The sequence below is a fragment of the Triplophysa dalaica genome, chromosome 1 (genome assembly GCF_015846415.1).
Source record: "Triplophysa dalaica isolate WHDGS20190420 chromosome 1, ASM1584641v1, whole genome shotgun sequence".
Taxonomy (NCBI): domain Eukaryota; kingdom Metazoa; phylum Chordata; class Actinopteri; order Cypriniformes; family Nemacheilidae; genus Triplophysa; species Triplophysa dalaica.
In genome coordinates, this window is record NC_079542.1 from 33,084,290 (window position 1) to 33,105,834 (window position 21,545).

At 37.7% G+C, this 21,545-nt stretch overlaps 1 protein-coding gene across 1 annotated transcript in view; it reads right to left on the minus strand.

The window, feature by feature from the left end:
• Positions 1–21,545, minus strand: part of abhd17c (abhydrolase domain containing 17C, depalmitoylase) — a 28,877-nt gene that overhangs the window by 3,946 nt on the left and 3,386 nt on the right. The window contains exon 2 of the mRNA XM_056749628.1: positions 8,037–8,216. Within this exon, the coding sequence (XP_056605606.1) occupies positions 8,037–8,216 (180 nt within the window). The remainder of the gene's footprint in view (positions 1–8,036; positions 8,217–21,545) is intronic.

The window sequence follows — 21,545 nt, forward strand, 5'->3', positions numbered from 1 at the left end:
TTGTCCCCACGAGACTCAGATTCTACATTGACTGGAAAACAACAGACTCGAGACAAACCCATTTAAATGTAGTTCGAAAGTTCATTTGAAAACTGTAAACTAACCTGACCCCCTGAGCGAGGACAGGAAGCAATAATGCAATTGTCAATAAGAGTCGAGACGGCATCTCGCACACAGTCTTCTCTGTCTCTCTTCAGCCATCATCTGTTTCTGAGAGACCCTGACGGGAAGAGCCAACCCTCCTGGACTCTCTCTCGCTGCATTTTAATATTCAAACCCATGCCACACTGCAGCCAGTAAATCTACTGAGACGGGCAAAACAACTTTAACTTGGCTTGACTGTCCACTTACAACAGCGAATCTGGAATAAGCAACAGAAATAAAGAAAATTCCTGGCCTGCCAGCGGTGATTTCCAGAGTCCACTGCTATTGCTTCCAGTCTCGTAATCGTGGAATTTGAGTGTTGTCAGCCAGGTACGTGGTGGAACGGAATAATCTCTTATCCCTGAGCGAGCTGCCACAAGGGGTTGTGAATGGGGAAAAAACAGCTGTCCTTTCTCCAAAAAGGTTGAGGAGTATGTTGTTGTTCACTCAGTTGACCCAATAACCAATGTGTGAAGAAAAAAATGGGGAAAATGCTCTTCTTTTATAGACAAACTGGGTCACTCTTGCAATTTTCAGAATTCTAGCATTTTTCAATGCGTTGATATATTTTTTAACTTCTAAAAGTGGTGGCTTACAATAGCGAAATGCTCAAATAAGACGACACATTGTTTCCTTGATACGAATGATAACAATTTTTAAAAAGTGCACAAACATGCAAGATCGCAACCAAGTTTTACCAATGACACGTTTACATTGAATCATACGTAAACAAAAAATTCAAAATGAAAGTGTAATCTATATAAAAATATAAAGAATATTTTAAGAGTTTGGTTCCAAAACGCAATTTAAAAAAATAACTATTCTATCAGGTTTAAAAGACACTTTTCAGTTTGAGGGAAAATGCGATATCTGCCTTGTTGTTCTGTCATGTTGTCTCCTTTCTTTCCAAACCGCAATTTACGACAACCTGACATCTTTGAAGAATGCGATATATCTGCTCAACCGATCTCATAACACCATTCCTCGCATTGTTAACAGTAATGGCGGGGCTCTGAATACGGTCGTCTCCTAGTTTTCCTGACCTACTTTGTACTTTGTGTTAAATAAACAAACCAAACAATTAATAATTTTGACGGCATTGATGAACCGGTGCTGTTTTCTGCGGTGGGGAAGAAACGTAAACCATCGAAATCTTATCATTTACGTGAGGAGATCAAGAAGACGAGGCACTAATTTAAAGCATTAAAAAGATTACCCGTTCAATTCATTTGAGGAGCGATGACTGATTAAATGTATTTTTAGTCCAGGGTCTGCGTCTAAGATTAGTATTGTATTGAGTTCATAGGCTTTCATATGTGGATTAATTCACTTTCTTTATTTCCATCAGTTTCAATATGAAATAATACTTTTATATTGATTCAGTGAATTTATTGCATTTTGGTGATTTTTTTTAATGGATTTATTGCATTTTGGGGTGGGGAAATTTTAAGCTTTTATAATAAAACTTTTAAAATCAAAATCTGGATTAGAATTTTTTATGTTACTAGAACCTAAAGATGCTATGTGAAACATTGAAAAAGAAAAGAGTTGTTTTCATCTTGCCCTTTCTTTGTAAAAAAACACATTTTTACTCAATTTAATCCAAATGGATTTATAGCGTTTTGCAACCATCTCTTCATTTGATATAAAACTGGTTTTTGATATAATATATATATTATTTTCAAATGTTGGGATTACTTTAGCCTACTGTTGAATGATTTAAAGAAAATATTTTTTTGTTTGTTTTTAACCGTCTACTAAAATGTTAGTAGTATTTTTTGTAATTTTACTAGCACATTTACTAAAGTAAATAAAATAGTATACCACAGTTTATCATGTGGCTTTGTCAATTTGTCCAAGTTTACCAGACTTTTATTATGACAGCTTGTTGCAAAGACCATTTCAGTATGTGTTTGACATTAGCTTTTCTCTAATTAAAGATTTTTCTTTAATTTACTTGTCTGCCACAATAACTGTATTGCCCTGTGAATTATCTTCATTTGAAGGCTTTTCTCAGCGACTAGTGATTAATCACGTTTATGCTATCAGTGCCAATTTAACCAAATGTAATCAATCCTAATCCCTAGTTGACCCAACTCTTTCTAACACTAATATGCAAATCCCAATTTCAAATCCTCCCCCTCAAAGACTTCAGATTTTATTAAGCAGAATGAACGATGTGTTAACCCATAATGCTTTTGACAAATTGCAAGTTAGTGTAAAGGCAGCCAGCTCATTAACACCTCCCGTCACCGCGTCATGTTCATTACAGGCCATTTGACGGGGCCGGCTGGCGAGCTATTAGCACACGCAGACGTTTCAATCTCTCAACTGTAGCCTCTCATTATGAAACAGTGACAGAGCTGACGGACTGAGAGACTCGTGGCTCTGCCCACCTTCAATTTAAACAACAAAAGAACGCTGAAAGAACATCTGCCATGGAGAATCACTTCGATTACAATGAAACGCAGCAGTCGCTAGCCGACGTAAATTTCAACCGGTGTGACGTCAAGAGTGAACAAAATGAATGAGTGAGCGGTCCGTTTTGTTAATGTTTTCGTAGGAAAATTAATAAATATCCCAACCTTGAGTTAAAGTAGGCTTTTTTCAAGCTTTTTTTTTAAAGTAGACTTCTGGGATGATATTTGGAAAACGTTTTTGACCCATAATTTCATCTAAAATCACAATTCAAAATACCATTGTTGTCATATTTTATACCTGACTGAGATATAAGTCTTTTTCAATTCTCAATACTGTAGGAGTTGTAGAAAATCCTACATGTACGATAGATTGACCACGCGTTGGGCACCAACTGACTTGCCTTGAAGGGACTTTGAAATGACTCAAGTGGCACAGAGAGCAAAATCTTTCATGAATTGTCACCTGCTGAGTTTAAACATTTGGTTGAAGTTCTTTGACCGCCTCCATCTCAAAGAACCATCTGACAGGAATGGTAATACGAGCTACTTAAGTGTCACTGTGGACCTTTTTTTGACGCGTATCCTCAAGGCGAAACTTGATCACAACCAAAAGGCAGAATTTGAGACTAAAACTATTGACTAAACAAAGCAAACCAAAGTATTTTTAGGGTTGGTTAGTTCACTCAGCGGCCAGTTTAGAAAAAAACCCTTGGGAACATTCTTCTATGAAGGGACAGGCACTGCAATGGTTCAGATCTTACTTAACAGACCGATATCAATACGTCCATTTAAATGGGAAATCGTCAAATCTTACGCAAGTCAATTATGGATTACCACAGGGATCGGTTTTAGGACCCTTGCTTTTCTCCATATACATGCTGCCCCTCGGCAACATTATTAGAAAACATGGAATTAGCTTCCACTGTTATGCAGATGATACTCAGCTATATATCTCATCAAGACCAGATGATTCCTTTAAGCTATCCAAACTGGCAGAGTGCATCGAGGACATAAAACATTGGATGACTAGTAATTTCCTCCTTTTAAACTCTAGCAAAACAGAAATATTACTTATAGCACCAAAATTAAGTAAACTGAATATCTCCGATTACAGCCTGCAAATTGAAAGCTGCACTGTTACTCCAACAAATACAGTTAAAGACCTAGGCGTTATATTAGACGGCAACCTGTCATTTAAAAATCACATCTCAAATATCACAAAAACAGCCTTCTTCCACCTTAGAAATGTTGCCAAATTACGAAATAGTTTATGTGTTGCAGACGCAGAAAAGCTTATTCATGCATTTGTGACCTCACGGCTTGACTATTGTAATGCTCTACTTAGTGGTTGTCCTGTATCATCGATAAACAAACTACAGTTAGTTCAGAATGCAGCTGCCAGAGTTCTTACTAGGTCAAGAAAATACGATCACATAACCCCAGTTTTATCATCGCTTCACTGGCTACCCATTAACTATCGCATTGATTTTAAAATTATTTTAATTACTTACAAAGCCCTGAACGGTTTAGCACCTACTTACTTAACCGAGCTTTTATCACGTTACAACCCATCACGCTCGCTGAGATCTCAAAACTTAGGACTTTTGACAATACCTAGAATAACAAAATCCACCAAAGGTGGACGAGCTTTCTCATACGTAGCACCTAAACTCTGGAATAGCCTTCCTGATACTATTCGAGGGTCAGACACACTCTCCCAATTTAAATCTAGATTAAAGACACATCTTTTCAGCCAAGCTTTCACTTAATGCATAGTTAATGAACAGCAGCTACGCTAATTATTCTCTTTATTCTCTTTCCGCCTCTGCCTCGGGATGCCCATCCCGAGGTAGGAAGAAGTTCCACCATGTCCAGACGACCGACAGATGCCCATCCCGAGGTAGGAAGAAGTTCCACCATGTCCAGACGACCGACAGATGCCCATCCCCAATTTGAGATTACACCAGATACAGCTGCAGACTGACTGACCATCCCAGCTCCATCTAAGGCAATTCCACCAGCTGCCAAGAGAAATATGACCATCGGACCATCCCAGCTCAGACCACTACATCCCCAACCAAGAGCAAAGACGGACTATTTGTCTTATTAATGCTGAAGTTACAATATTTGGTATTAAATGCTAAACTAAAATCACATGTCACCAGTCTGAGTGCAGCTATGACACGTCAGAGGGGATCTGGCCCTCCCGGTTGAGCCTGGTTTCTCCCGAGGTTTTTTTCTCCATTAATCAATCATTGGAGTTTGGGTTCCTCGCCACAGCAGGGCAGTGTTGGCCTGCTCACCGGGAGACTGCATTCATTCATTTATTTATTTAGAAATTAGATGTTATTTATTAGAATGAACTTACTCGTTGTATAAATACCATGCACTTTGCTGTGTTTTAACTTTTCTGTTTTTCTTGTTTGCCCCTGTAAAGCTGCTTTGAAACAATACACATTGTGAAAAGCGCTATATAAATAAACTTGAATTGAATTGAAGTAACATTCAAGTTTTGGCTTTCAAATTTCAACCCATTCGGCCCGCACGCAGCCCCATTCCGTGATGACTGCTGATGGTGCGAATCTTCTACAATAAGATCTTCTCATGACTCACACTTCGAGGGTCTGTAGGAGAAAGTTTTGACAGCTCGAGACGTGAAGCTGCCTACAAACAATACACCGGGAGAATCCGACTAACGAAATAGAAGGTCGAAGCGAAAGCGTTTACGTGCCAAGTCCTACAGCCCGTCACGACGCGGGTAACTGTATCATGACCGATTTAAAGAGTGTGTGGAACAAAGATAGATCTCCTCCAATGCACAGGTAAACAACAGAGATATTTTTATGAGGTTTATCTCAGAAGCCAGACGCGGCAGTTACAGACCGAGATGAGGTGAAAGAGAGTCGGAGAAGGATTTTTCATGGAAAACAGTGCACGTTCAAAGAAACAGTCAAGGGTGTCAACTATCTTGACAGGTGTTGAAAGGAACTACTTTGATTTTACCAGGAATACTTCAACATTATCTGTGTAATCTGACGGTTTAAGATGTGTATTATAAAGAACAAGACGATCCGGAGAGTTTCGTAACCGTTTGCAGGAGTCGCTTTTAAGAGCAATTACATATATATTAATGTTCATGACAACATGTACAAGCAAAACGTGTGCCTTTTTCTTTTATTTCAAGGTATCTGGTGGCATATTTGAAGTTCTCTCGCTGTAACATTACTTCACTAATCTCTATAATCAGTATGTAACAGGAGTAGACGGCTTTAACAAATTACTTTCGGCATGATGTAAGATCTTAAAGTTGCATTTTTTAGCAGATACGTATTTTCCCTGTCAACTTTTGTAACATTTTGTGCTTCAAAAAAACAACGTACTCGCATATTTACAATTTAGAAAACACAAACGCTTGCATGCAAAATAATCTGCTATGTAAATTCCGTTCTCTATTTTCATTACGTTTCTTAGCGGCGCCGGCATCTTCAGTCATTTTCACTTCCGGCTCCTAAAGCAAATGACAACAGCTGAAAAACACTTGTGTTGAAATGGTTGCATCAAACCATAAAAGCATCACCAAGAGAAGAGGAACGGTCTTTGCTTTTAGCAATTCTTAGTGCTGTGAAACGCAAGCCATAATCTGTGTTAAATTTACTTCCAAGAGTTCCAAAAGCTTGCAGAAGTGATACATTTTTTACAAATGAAAAGGGTGTAGAAAGGACAGATGGGATATAAAGTTCGGAAGATGGATGCAGAATGAGATTTGGTGGATGTATGCCACTCTACATCTTTGAACATTTGCAATAATAAAAAAATGTAATTCTGTTTTGTGTAAACTAATCCTGGGTCACACTTTATTTTACAGTGCCTGTGTTACAGTGTAATTATATAGATTTAAGTACTGGGTAATAATAATTAACCACACGTACTTTAGGTTTAGGGTGTGGCATAGGGGTAGTTACATGTAATTTTGCATATTGTATAGTAAATGCATGTAACATGTTTTACAAGGGCACCATAAAATAAAGTGTAAACTAATCCTGTTTTACGAGTGATGGGATTATTCTGAGCATCCTGATGTTCCTCCATCTCCACTGTGTATTAGTTAAAGATGGGCAATTCCAGCGTTATGGACGTGAAATTTTGCGTCATGGACATGACAAAAATACTCAGAGAATGAATTTGTTACGATTTAAATGAACCATCCGTTTATATTTTACTGAACAATTGTTGATGGAGTCTAAACATAAAAAAGTCAGTCTATAAAAAAAATTGATTTAAAAAAAAAAGGGAAATAAACATGCGGATGTGACAAAAAAATGATGCATTTTTTGTGAGATGATAATCTTTGTAGGATTCCTTTTAAATAAAATGCACAATCCTGATGAAATAATTCCCAATGAATGGAGAAGGGATGCCACTTAACATAAAATAGTTACTTTTTTTTAATTTTCAAGTGTCCATTTATGAGGAATATGTAGCGTTATGGATGTGACAATCCTGAAAATGGCGCTTTTCTGACTACGAAAAATCATGCACTAAAAATAAAACCAATGCTTAACAAATTTGAAGTGACATCTTGAATAGGTATTTGAACCACCAAATGTGAAGATCTGTGCTGTTACCATAGTAGAAACCCCTTGTAAAAACTCATATATATCCCTGAGAACACTTGCATGCACATATTTCCTTTTCATTATAAAAAAGGTTTTAAAAGCACTAATTTTATTGACATTTGCTTTAAAAATCTCATTACCCTGACCATTTAAAACTGTGAATTCCATAGAATAAAAAAATGAAGCCATGATGAAATTAAGTTTTTATTAATCATACACAAGACATTAATGAGGAATATTTTAGCAGTGACATTTTTTTTTTAAATGTGGGGAAACTATATGTATCGGTAATGAGAATGAAAAAAGTTGTGTACACAGCGTGACAAGAGAATTTTAAGCTTTTATCTAGAAAATTATACATAAACTATTTGAAAGGTACTGGTAGATGCCTTTCTTTACATAAAATCCAACGAAATGTAATGTTACGGAGGATGAGAATATCAGTAATGGACATCATTTATCCACCATTTCTTCATTTTTATTATACATGAATATTCTTTCAATTATTTTTTGTCATTCAAGAACATCTAAACTGGGTTTTGCAAAGAATATTTTAATTTTGCTGGTTTAAATGACCACATAATACATAATGGGACGCGTTACGGTAATGAGAATTTCAGCAGAAAAAATCATTAAAGTAAGCAAATCATCCCCATGTTACAATTATGCTTTTAACAAGACAGAGAACATAATTATGTTTACAAAAATGCTTTATAATTAAAATTCATTACTGCCAAGATGTTTCAGTGTTTTCGTTAGAAGGACCCCTGTAGAGTCTCCTTACAAACTTTTGATTTGATTCAAATAGTTTGAATTCAAATTTTATTGAGATAACAGATGCTTTATTCAATCTTACCTTGGAAAAGCATCAAAGCAGTAGGTTTTGCGGGTGTCCGGGAAAGCTACGCGCAAGCCAGACATGAGGGGGGAATGCAGGATAACCGCGGCGCACTCGTACCGAGAGGCCAGGTCCACCGTGGGCACGGTCCCTATACTCTGACCATACAGAATGATGTTCTCTGGAGTCACTCCATACCTTCGGAAAGAACAGAGTAAGATGACATGTTATGATCTCATTGTTTATCGAAACTTCAAATTTAAGCGTGGTGCAAATCTGGCATTCCCTGGGCCATGTGGGTGAACTTGGCTAAAGCAAACGCCATTCACTTTGGTGCACTGGTGTCTATAGCAACATAACAACATGGCAAAACACGTTTTCAACAAAATATATTATTACCTAACTCTTTAATCCGATTGGAAAAATGACATGCCGTGTCACGATCAGAAGAGCAACCAATAAAAACAGACACACGAAATAAAAGCACAGCGTGAATATAAACTTTCAGACTCCATAAAGAACTGGCAAGAGCGTCCCAGAGCTAGTAAGTTATATTTGACACTTTAAGATCCGCCCAAGGAAAATGCTGGAGGGGCGAAGAAGTTGAGGCTTCGATGGACAGAAGAAGAAGAAACTCCTGGTATGCTCTCTAGGTTTTTGTTCTGCGACTTTCTTGGCAGGCTTTGCAGTCGGGCTGGCAGGCTGACACCTGATCAGCCAGGCAGCGGCTCTGAGGAAAGAGGTCACAGACAAAGAGGAAACACGTTTGATGTCTGACCTGAGATCAGGCTTTGTTTTACCGAAGGCTAGCCCAAGGCGGTGAAGACGAGGTAGAGACACAAAGCGGGCGTGAACTGGAAGTCGTGCGCACACGCGGCGGTAAACAGTGCGCAGGGGAGTCTGCTGGCTACACGGGTCTCTGAACTTAAGCTACCCCTGTGAGGGCTTTGCCGAGATTTTATCAAGAATCAGAACATGAGCTCTCCATCTCCCCCCCGCACACACACACACAGACACACACACACAGACATTGCTGGATGAGCTGATAGAAACCGCTCTTGTAAGTAAACAAGCAACAATGTGACTAAGCTGATAGGCGGGGTGAAACTCAGCCTTAACATCATGTTTCAAGAGAGGAGATGAAGTCATCTTAAAACAGAGTTGCAGAAAAAAGCCTCAAGGTTACCTCTTCTCCAAGATCACTGCTTACAGATTAGAACAAAACGTTCAAGATTCTGATAAAAAATTATCTGGATTTCTACATGAATGGCATCTCAAACCTTAACTCCAAATAAAGGATGTTTGTGTTCAAATTTAATTTTAATCAACATCATAATGCTATCAAAACATTGCACTGATCAGCCAGACATGCTAACGATTCAACCAATAGCTTGCGTTTGCTCTGTCTGCCCTACCAATGGCAGCTGGGAGTTTTCGGAAACAAAAAATGAAGGAATAACATCACCCAACTAACCAATGTATCGCCCAATAATAGGTATCGACCGATAGTTTAAAAACAGTCGACGATCAGGGCAGATACATCCTGTCAATCAAAAGAGGACAGGAAAATGAATGAATTTGTGCTCTGTGTACAGAAAAGATTAACATCACCAGTTTGATTGTCAATGTTAAAATTCATCATTATATGAATAAATAACATTCAGAAAGTAAATAACATTCGCTGGGCATTACTGATGTCAGTTTCCCACTGAATGAAAGCAACAGTTTGTCCAAAAGGACGCTAGGTTTGTCGGAAAAGTCGCTAAATCTAGTGAACGAATTGCAAACATGGCCACAATGGTCGGACAAATTAGGAATGAATGTGAAACAGTGCGTCACCCACCACGGCAAAACAAATATAGCGGACACTGGAATCGTTTCATCCCCAACTATAACACTTAAAAATAACTAGCTACTTAACACAAATTAATTTAAGACAGATGATCAAATCTATTATGGTGTCCTTTTAAAAGATGTTGTTCAACAGAATTGTGTTTCAAATCATAAAACGACTACACACATTTCAGGCAACATTGACAAAAATGCTCAACATATTGAAACTATGGGAATTCTGCAATCGCTGATTGCTCCAGAACTGTTTGGTTTGGCACATTCTTCTAAATATGTTTTATCTTCAACAGAGACCTAGACTTTATTACAAGTCTGGAATCATTTGAGGGCAAGTAAATGACAGAATATTTATTGTCGGATGAACTTCTCTTTAAATGCAAATACAAAAAAGTCAAATAAAAAAGTGGGAAAAGTTGGCACTCTAGTTATTACCTAAAAGCAAAGGTCATGCAAAAATGTATGCAGGAGCACACAATAGACCTTAAACAAGCTACAAAGAACATCTGGTGATAGCTATAGTTCAGCAGGTATCTTATGAAAATGATCAAACTTAAAAGAACATGTTAAGCAAGAGAAAAATCCTACAATAAAATACTGCTGAAATGCGCAAAACATCCATGACAGTCAATGTAACTATTGCTTCAATGTTCTGAAATGTGAAAGGACAAACATGTTTTGATGAAGGTACATGATGTTGTGTTTAGAGCGAAACACTGCATTCCACAAATTCAGCAGAATGTCAAGCCTCTGTCCGTGATGGAAAAACTCAAAACAAACGCAACATGGCAATGACTTAAAACAAAAGGTCACAACTATTCCATGACACATTGAAAAACTTTTATTTTAAAAAGGCCCAAGTCTGAAATGTGGATTTCAGGACACCTGTGAAAGTGTACAATAAGCGTGCATCCGTATGGGTAAGCAAATGTTTGCTTTGGTTTGGCAGAGAAACCACACCAAAAGAAACAAATAGAAACTCTCTTCAAGACTTGCTATTCTTGAACAGACCACAAGATCGAACCAAAACAAACTTTTTGGGTAGGAGAAAGAGCAAGTATCCAAAACGCTAAATAACCACAATATCCTAACACACAGGTTCAAGTCCAAAGGGAAACAAATCATTTTTATCAAAATTTTTATCCAATGTCCAACACTTCAGAAAAGAGATGCAGGGGTGTGATAATACCTGAAGCTTTACCCAAACAAATCTATTTCCACAAACTGGAAAATCCGAGATTGATGAGAAATAAAGAGGGGGAAACACTTCGATCCAACACAAACAATTCAACACAAGCATCCCTCTGCTCCCAAAGTGGAAAGCAACTGAAAAACAAGCATGTGCGTGCACGCAAAAACACACAGGAGAATGTTAATGCTGTGTTTCCTTAAAGCAATGAGAAATGGCTAGTCAAAACAAGCACCGGGTCCGACTCCTTGGAATAACCGGAACCAAATGCACATTTCTGCGTTTACACCCAAGCTGAAACAATACGACTACCAAAAAGTGTGCATTAAGTAAAAAACTTCCTGCAGAAGAAGAAATGCACATACGCACAGTAGTTGGCTTTCTGAAACCATCCTTCCGCCAAATCAAACATTTACAGAAGGCTTACGGGCTGAAATGCGCACGCTGTTGCCAAACCCAAAAGGTCCCGGAAAATAAGGTTTCTCTCTCTCTCCCTCTCTGTAAATAGCAGATTGGTTTATCAATGGCAACTCTATGCCTTACGATTTCTTAGGTAATCCATATGCAATATGAATTGCGGATTTCCGTAGACCCTGCTTCGACAGATTTCTGCTTTTTGGTATCCAAATTCTTGGCATCTTTCTTGGATAACATCAATGTTTAATTTTAAGACTTACACTTCGCATACCAAAATATGCGTTGGTCTGTTCTTCCAAAGCGAGTTCTCAAACAATTAGTTAAAGTACATCTGTGCAACAGCAGGCAAACGGAGATAAATTGAAGCGTTCGTGTAAACAATATGCGAGACCAGTCATTCCAGATTAGATTAACTTCTCACTACAAAGCTATAAATACAACAGATAAACAAACATCTGGCAATTATGCAAAAATCCCCTACCATTATTTTTATTTCACAAAGTTTTGATTTAATTACGCCACTTGCGTTGGAAGCATTCAAAATAAGCATTCGAACAAGACTTTTATTCCACAGTAAAAACGAAACGAGAACCAAAAGCATGTGGCCAAGTGAACTTTGAACTGCCGTGGACTTGACCGACACAGTGAACACTCGACCTCATGACTTTCCTCAAACATGAAACGGAAAAGAAAAACACGTGAACGCAACTAGAACATACGATCATAACCAACACAGAGCAAGTAGAAGCGACACCAAACAAAAACAACACAAAAAGCATTCACAAGCTGGTGTTAATTGGCTGCTGAAATCCTTCTTAACACAACTAGCCAGCTGTGCAGGATTAGAAGAGTTTTGCACATATATTCCACAGCTTCATATCACGTTTTCCTCTGTAATGAATGAACGCCACAGATGTGCTTCAGTGTTATTGGCTCTGGGTGAAAAGGGCATTTTAATTAGCCGGCATCACTGATAATAACTTCAGCTTTAGCCGTAACTAATTTCCAGGCAATTCATTAACTGCCCTCGCAGAGACGATCGTTCTTTAAAGACCCATGCGTTCGCTGCCTCGAAGAATGGCAGTTAGAGCAAAATTGATGGGCGGTCATTTGTCTTCAACATTATTTTAAAGTTTTCGTTAGATTGTAATGATTGTCAATTTATGAATATAATACTTGGTTGCAAAAAACTAGAAAGTAATCCCATGATGCTTGGCAACAAGCTCAACAGAAAAGAATATAACCATCTTATTTATTACAAGAACAAATGGAAAAAAAACGAATTAAAGAGCCGATTTTTACACACTTTGTAGTATCATGCTGCTAACTTGAAACATGCAAACACTAAACTCCAATGGAGGGCAATCCAGCTTCATATTTTGGAAGAGACACTATATACCATGTCAAACAATACAATACTGAGGGATGTACCCGGCTGTTAACGCCTGTGAGGAATGCCTGTTTTAAGAGGATGTCCTCTGACCCCACATGCCTCTTTAAAGAGAAACTCCATGCGTAAATGTTTGGGTAGATTTTAATTTACTATCGCTTTAAAATCATTTAACTGCCTTCCTTGTGCAGTTAAGAGTGACCTGCCAACAACCAGCTTAAGTCAAGTTCAAAGGATAACTTCTCTCAATGGAAGAGTCACTACACAGATACGATCAAAAATAAATACTCGAGCAAATGATCTCATCTCGCCTTCCTAGTTAAAAACATACCACGTACATGTATTTCTTAAATGTATATATAGTGTTTTTTTAAAAGAGTACCTCAGAGATGAGCTGATTTGGTTGGCCAACCCAGGACTTAGCACCATGCTGGTTACCCATGCACAGACTTTTGGAAGTTCGGCAAAAATAAGATCTGTGATTAACAAATCTTCATGATGTTTACACATTTCGTCTATCAAGACTATCTTTAGAGATTAACTCAATATTTGACATTTTTGAAGGCTAAGTACAATGGGCAGAAGTGAAAAGCTAACACGTTACACAAGGCTGTAAACAGACAACACTACGGTTGATCAATAACTTTATTTAACTATTTAAATTGTGTTCCCTGGTAAGTAATTACTATGTGAGGGAATCAACCAAGTATGTTTTTAGAGATTTGCACCCAAATTGCATTATTTGTGAGTTTTATAAGCACAATGACGTCTAACGTCCAGGCAAAGTAGTAGTCGCTTTTAGCATCTTGTCAGCAACCGCCGTTTTAAATACACAAAGGATTTTTTTTCTCACAAGCGGGTTAAACGTAAAAATATTGAGAAGTTTCACCTTATTTCAGGCAATTTACCAAAATCCCACTCAACGAACCCATTGATTTTGGGGCGATGGAACCGGAAGTACTAAAATGCTAACTTGCTACTGGGGTTTCATACAAAAATGCATCATCTCTGAGGTACTCTTTGATGCAAAAGGCAAGTGAAGAATAAATTGTTCCATTATAAATCACGATGGTTACATTCCAACATTAAGTGTTTGATTTTTACAGTATTCAAAATGAATCATAAATCTTGTTTAACATCAATCAAAATAGTTTTTGAAAATATGGTGCAGTTGCATCATACAAGATGGCTTTTGGACACATAGGACATGAAACAAAAACACAAAGGCATATTAAAAGGGGTTAGTAAAGCTTTTAGAAAGTTATTTGTTAACATTTTATAAATATATTTAATTACTTATATGTTTTAAAACAATATTTAAATATATCTAGGTTATTTTACCATATAAACTACACTAAAAAGCACAGGAAATGATTTTAAACATGGGAAAGCAATAACGTTTAGTAACAGGAGCTAAAAAGAATAGTCTCTACTTTTGATTAAAGATTACAAAGATGCACACACAGATAAATCATGCACAATAAGATCAGCATCAAAGATTACCCGTGTGTGAAACAAATGAAACATCCCTATCTAATCACTGACAATATAACACACAGAGAAAAACGAGCAACTTCAAAACACTTTACATGGCTGCAAGCGCTTAAGTAAGAAAGAGCTGCTCTGCTGGGAATAATGAAGCAGGTATGAGTCATGTTTAAAAATCTGTGCCTGACACTAGACTGGAGAACAAGTCGAAAGTGTTTTCCTAACCTCGGGTGTTGAGGAGTGTTCTGCCAGTGTTCTGACTGCAGCATTTGAAAGACACCTGCCCAAGAGCCTGCAGGTGCAGCTACTGCGCGTTCGGGGAGAAGAATGCATAAATGCAGAACTGGCAAAGACGACATAAGGAAAGAAAGAAATAAGGCCAATATATACAAGGATCATAGGAGAGAGATGAATTGTGGGAAGAGAGGAAAAACTGTGTAGGTGTGAAAAGCAGAGAAGAGGAGGATGATTTTATGGTTGCCATGTCTGTCATGTGAACCCCGGGCGCTTGGCAGGATTGTCATCATCTGAAAGTAGTTAAAAATTAGTCCATGCTTCACTGCGGAAGACAAGACGTTCCCTCTACTGATCTGAAACCACCTTTCTGAACGGCTCTCAGACAAGCGAGATAAACCTGACTGTGTAGCTCGCAAACGCATGTCTTATAGAATGTATCAAATATAAATCCATGATTTCTTTTCAGTAAAATGTGCTCATGCTGTACAAAAAAAAACCCTAATGTAAAACCTCTGAGCACTTCCAATAAATGTATTTAAAAATGTGTTTTTGATCTCCATTTTTTCCATTGTACATTTTGAAGAAAAGCGTCAGCTAAAGCCTTCGTCTAAAAGGCGGGATAAAATGCCATGTCATTCTTCCTGACTTTTAAAGATTCTTGCTTTTCATGCTTAACACGGTCAACTTGTTAAAAAGCAAGCTGGAAGTATGACGTAGTATTTCTGTTCTTGAAACACTCCCCCAGAACTCAAACTTGTTCCGGAAAGTTTTTATAACAGTTTCGTAACCAGGATCCTATTCCTTGTATTGGGCGATTCTGCCAGAAAAGCACAATAAACAGAAAGAAAGAGGCCGCCCACGCGCCAATCATAGAGTTAGACCCGCTTATCAAGATCTGTGGGCCTGCTGCTGCAGCGCCTTACTCTTGCGATAGTGAGAGAAGTTGAGGCATTTCAGTGATGGATGTTATATAAACTGTGGACATATAACGCTTGATTTAGAGACAGTTTGAAACTGATAGATGCCACGTTCCAGTGCTAAAAGATGCCGGACATGAACTGCACGCGGTGAGTAAAATGAAGTCCTATGTCTGTGTTGGCAATCGGCGTGTATGTCCATAATGTAAAAAACAAAGATATTAATGCGATGATGTGTGCTCATGCTGTATTTCCGCCCCCTACACGCCTCTAGCAGCTCGCCTTTTTCCGGAAATAATCGTGCACCTCTATCTCTCTTTTATAAATACGATCAAACTAAATACTCTTCGAAGATGCAATGTATGCAATACTGTATAGGTACTAAAGATTATTATATGATTGGCGTGTTATCCCATCTTTAAAGTTAGCAAAGGTCAAGTCAACACATCCCGTCTTTTCCAATATGGCTGGTGTAAAACAAAGTGAAAGTGACAGGCAATCCATCCAACCGCCTCCTGTGGTCGGTGGAAAAGATCTTCGCATTTTTCATCATGTCCCTAAAAATCCTCGAGTCAGCCTTCTGCAGTATTTTTATTGGGATGCTCTCTCATCATTTGAAGTTTACGGCTTTGCAGTACCCCTTTCCCGATGAGCCCCGTGTCTACTCCACAAACAGGAAAAAAGCTTAATCTGACACAGGGAAAATAGGATGAGGAGCTATGGAGCATGTAAGTCTTGAGCTTCATCTCATGAGTCCCAGCTGTGAAGCCTCGCTGATTAAAAGCATCTGTCCGTTCTCTGCACACCTCATGGGGATCAGACCCAGAGACACTCTTATATGAGATTAACCACCTTGGCAGGATTAACACACCTACCTACCCTGCACGAGATATGTATGTCTACACGGAAACAGAGTCGGATGAATTAAAAACATGATGAGCAGAAAACAAAAACTTTGAGGTACCAACTAATTTAAAACATTGATTTGCTGCAGCATTTGCCCAAACCGCCACTGCTATTACAGTTGCTCACACTTTGAAGATTAAAATAAGCCCCTAAACAAAAGTATTAAAAGTGTATTTGACTTTATGAAATGGCGTGATGAAATGCACGCCAGTTGTAAATTTTCAGTTCAGCTTTCTAACAAATCTGTGTTTTAAAAAGGTTAACATTATAATCTTATTTTATAATGTAATTAAATGCTTAGGAAAAACAACTGACCCCATTTGACTTCCACTGTACGCAAACAATACTGAGACACTTCTCAAAATATCATACGTGTTCCACAGAAGTTTTGACATGACAGTAAATCAATTATTTTTAATTGAACTATCCTTTTACAATCTCTCCACAGAAATAAATAGCCTCATTTGTAAGCTCAAGACAGAATGAGTCATAGATTTAATATTAACTTTATAATGTCAACCTAATAAAAAAGGTCTTTTGGAGAGACGTTTAAAAAAAAAGTGCCTTTAGATTGATAAGGTGTCTGAAACATCCCAGAGTTCAATTTGAGTGTGAAATTCTGTCAGAGCTTGAAGTGATCAGTCATGCATATGATTTTCAGGCTAGAACTGTCAGCAGTGGAAGGTTAAAAAGACCCGATCTGAAGAGCTCCAGCACACAGTCGAGTAATTACAGAGAACGTCTGCAAGCACCGGCTTAAAAGCATAACAAACACAGGCCTGGAGACGGAAAAACAGCATAAGAAGAGAAACAAGTGTGACGAGTTCCGATAATGAATCTCAAACCTTCTTCATAAATCTTGTCAATCAGGCGTTCAGGGCATCGGTGAGGTTGGACACATACAAAGGGGATACACGTGTCTGGCTCGTACGTCCTACGTTAAACGAAACGTGTTCTATGGGGTTCAGGTCTGGGCTTTCTGCAGGTCAAAGCAGACCGAGTGAAGAGTTTCAATACAGACTGGGCTTTATGCACACGGACATAGTCATGATCAAAGTAGTTCGCAACGAAGTTGAAATCACATTTTCCGCATGTATCCGACTCTTTCTTGTGTGGAACAAAAAAAATATTTGGGAAATGTCTCTGGTTTTGTGTCCATACAATAGGAACAAATAGGGGTTGTTTGGTTATCAACGATCTTCAAAACATTATGTGTGCACTCCAATAGATCCAAAGCCATACAGGTTTGTAATGACATGAGGATGAATAATTGATGAACGTTTTCATTTCAAGGTGAACGATGCCTTTAAATCAAGAATCTGCCTCCTCAAATAAATCAAATAAAGGTAAGAAGCCGTTCTTGGAATTTCTTGAGGCAATAATTGATTTTTCAGTTCACAGCTTTGTATATGGATTGTAAAGTTCAATATGAACATCGTAACTTTGTTAAGGGGGAAAATTCTGTTTTATATGCTGAGATGGCTTCAGGAAAAGCTTGATCGACAAGTTGGTGCCTTAATTCAAGGACAATTTTAAAATCCTTAAAACAATTATTCTTAGCCGTAAATGAATTTATGTACCTTGATATTCAGAAAAAAATAAGCAACGTGTGTGAAGGTGCCATTATTAATATCCATTTTGTCACTTTGCCACTTGATGCCTAAACGTTTCAAAACACGTGTACTGCCTAAAACTAATTTTACCATGACAATAACGGAGAATTTAAGAAAATGATCATAAAACGCAACTGTAAACTACTACAAATAAAACACGTGCAGGTAAGAGACTATCAGAATATTGTTTATACAAGAATCTAAGAAAAGGCTAAAAAAACATGTTTAGTCGAAACGAAATTAAGGTTTTCGATGAAAACATTCCAGGATTTTTCTCCATATAGCTAACTTCAATAACTAAACAGTTTTCAGATGAAATGACAGTTTCAGTACAGGATTAAATGGCTTTATGACTTCACATAACACTAGGGGTGGGCAGAATGACCAAAAATCTGTTTCACAGAATGAATATTTTTATTCTACGGTAAACAATATATTTCCCGGTAACAATCTCCTATTTTAATTCTGTATCTTATACCTAATTTTTCTTAGATTTTCTTTATTTATTACAGTTCATTTAAATGCATACCCAAGTTAAAATGTAGGCAAATTTACGAAAATGTACTAAAGATATCAAATTAAGTTTTGATAATCACATTTATCATTTATTTATATTTATCTTTTGGCTATATCATTTGCATACAGTAGGAAGATAGACAACATGTATAACAATGAAGTATGAATATATCCCCAAACAATGAGAGTACAGTATATGACTGGTGTTTTAATTTAACTGGTGTTCCTGGGGTCTGTAACTCTGTACTGTAGCCTGGGTCTTCATCACGCGTAACTCTCTATTAGATGCACACTTTTAGTGTGTTGCGACTGTCTTTAGGTTTGTTTATTATGGCACTTGTCTTTGCACTGCGAGTCTCTGATGACTCCACAAGTGTCTCCCAGTAACAGCGCGTCATGTTAAAAGCGCTCACAAGGCGTTTCAACACAAGTTTCGCCTTGGCTCGCCTAAAGTTAAACTTTATTAAAACTATAAACAGCTTTACAAAGTGACCCGACTTATGAAATACGTGCTTTCTGATTTCTCATTTGTGTTTATAAAGCATATATATTTATTTTTTATTTTTAAATGGCCGATCGTTTCGCTAGACCCTTATTCATCGTCTGGTATCGTTTAAAGCCCTTTGAATCGGTACTGAAACAGTCATTGAAGCCCACAATATGCAGATAAATCCTGGAAGTAAACAATGTAAAAAGTCAAATTCTTTGTGCATTATCTTACTCGAGATTGCGTCTAACAACTCTGCCAATTATTGGAAGGAGGAAATGGGTCCAAAAAGGTGTCAGGTGCTGATATGGTAATCCTTAAAACAGATAAGCATTACAATGTACTGTGAGCCATGTTCTCAGTTTAATGAGTTTTCATTTATTCAAATGAGTTTAGAGGATTTCACATTTGCGTTGAATGCAATTATGAGAGTTCGACTTTAGAGAATTTGCTAAACTTTAAACCCGCATCAGAAATGGAGACGAAGGATCAACTTTTAGCTTGTTTCATGAAATGAGACAATTAATCAAGCAGAGACCTTTGCAAGACACCTGGAAAATAACTATACCCTCCGATTCATACAGTAAATTCTAAAAACATTTCTGAGGCACCCAGTTTTCTCGGGCACCATTAACTACCATTAAAATGGTAGCCAAATGTGCCCAATCAATTTTGGCAAAATACTGAATTCGTCTTGTGCAGCACGTGTGAGCTGGCTAACAAACTGCATATTTACAGAAGTATGATCATGTTCTTAAGTCTAAACAGTGACAGGTTATGTGAAACACTATATTCCACTCGTTGGTAGTTCAGCTGTGGTATGGTAAATTGAACGTGCGGTTTCTCCCTGAGATTTTCAGGAACGGAATTTGGAGAAAAGCGTGTTTAAAGTTAAGTGATGAAAAATAAAAGCACAAAAGTCCAGTATCACTATGAAACTAACAAACATTACGGTCAACAACTAATAAGCAGTGAAGCAAGTGCATGAGCAGACTCGGGAGCTCGGACATCTCACGAAAACATTATATAAAAAAAGCATCACATATGTCTAGTCAGTAACAATGACAGGTGAAAACACGTAGGTCGCTTCGCGAGTATATCACGCTCTGATGAAGGGAAACAAGGATTAACAAATTGCCCACATTATAATCCGCCAAAATGACAGACGGCCTTCTGATTTTTACGTCACTGGTAAGAAAACTGTCAATGACCGAGAATTTTTGGTGAACGGGACCTCTGGTACACACACGTTCAGGAATATCTGGACCACGGCCAATAAGAGGGGGTCCGCCCTTCACTCTCTCCGATTGGTTTAGACCACGATATGGGCCTAATGTGTGTCTGTTGTTGAATCACTGGAAGACTTTCAGAGTTGTGGAGACTTTATTTCTCCCTCGAACAGATTATTTTAAAGCGCACCATTGAGAAATAAGGCAGCATTTGCGACCAAATTGGTCGCAGTCTAGAGCCCAGATTTTAATTTTGGGTGAACTATCCCTTTAAAGGGGTTATATCAAAGGAAACATATTTGCATTGAGACATCCACAGTTATTCCTATTCGTCAACACTTAAAAAATGTGAAAAGTTTACCAAGCTAATGACATGCATGTCAAACTTGCAAAGGCTTTTATCAAAAGCATTCCAGGCATTCATTTTATTTGTTTGCATTTTCCTGGGCTGAACATGTGAATTTTTAAACTCTTGTCCCACAGCTTTTGTAAACCGTTTACAGTTTGATAAAACAAACTGGAAATATCACAACTGCCACATGAGCCATGTTTATGCATTATAAGCCTTCAAACTTCTGAATTCCTCCTCACAGAATGTCACTGGCCTGCATGTTTTGCTTCCGTCTGATATTAAAACTAATTTCACAATCCAATGCATTTAAGATGTCTTTGTCATCCCTGTTGCACAGTTCAGCATGGTTACGATCTTTCTTTGAAGTGGCAAAACAATATGACACTAAACAATATGCATACAAGATTGCGGCTCAACAAATGATTTGATCAAAAAAACAATGTTTCACAGAAAATACGCGGGATGCAATCTATAAAAATGAAAGTCATTATCTACACCTGTTACCAAATATACAAATAGGCCTAAAACTGGCACCAAAGTCTCTGAGAATTTCCATTTGAAAAAAAAAATGTTTTCCTGTTTCTATTGTAGATTCTCAAATTGAAAGTAAGAAAGCAAAAGCAGAAGCATTTCATGCTGTGCTATTTCTTCTATTTTTGTGGGCCTTGGGTAAAGCTGTCATTTCTTGCACATCAGGTTATTTCATATTGGGTGACAATACAATTGACCTTGGTTGAAAGTCTATCTGTTTCTTGTGACCCAGAAATGACGGTCAATGTTTGCATTAGCCTGGTGGTGATAAAAATATAAAATCTATTTCCAGAAAAATATACCATGCAGGTAATGGCTGTGATACACTACAAGACTTTTAATATCTGAAAAGATTATTTAAAAACTACACGTCATACACTTGCAGACTTTTTGAAAGTTTCAGATAG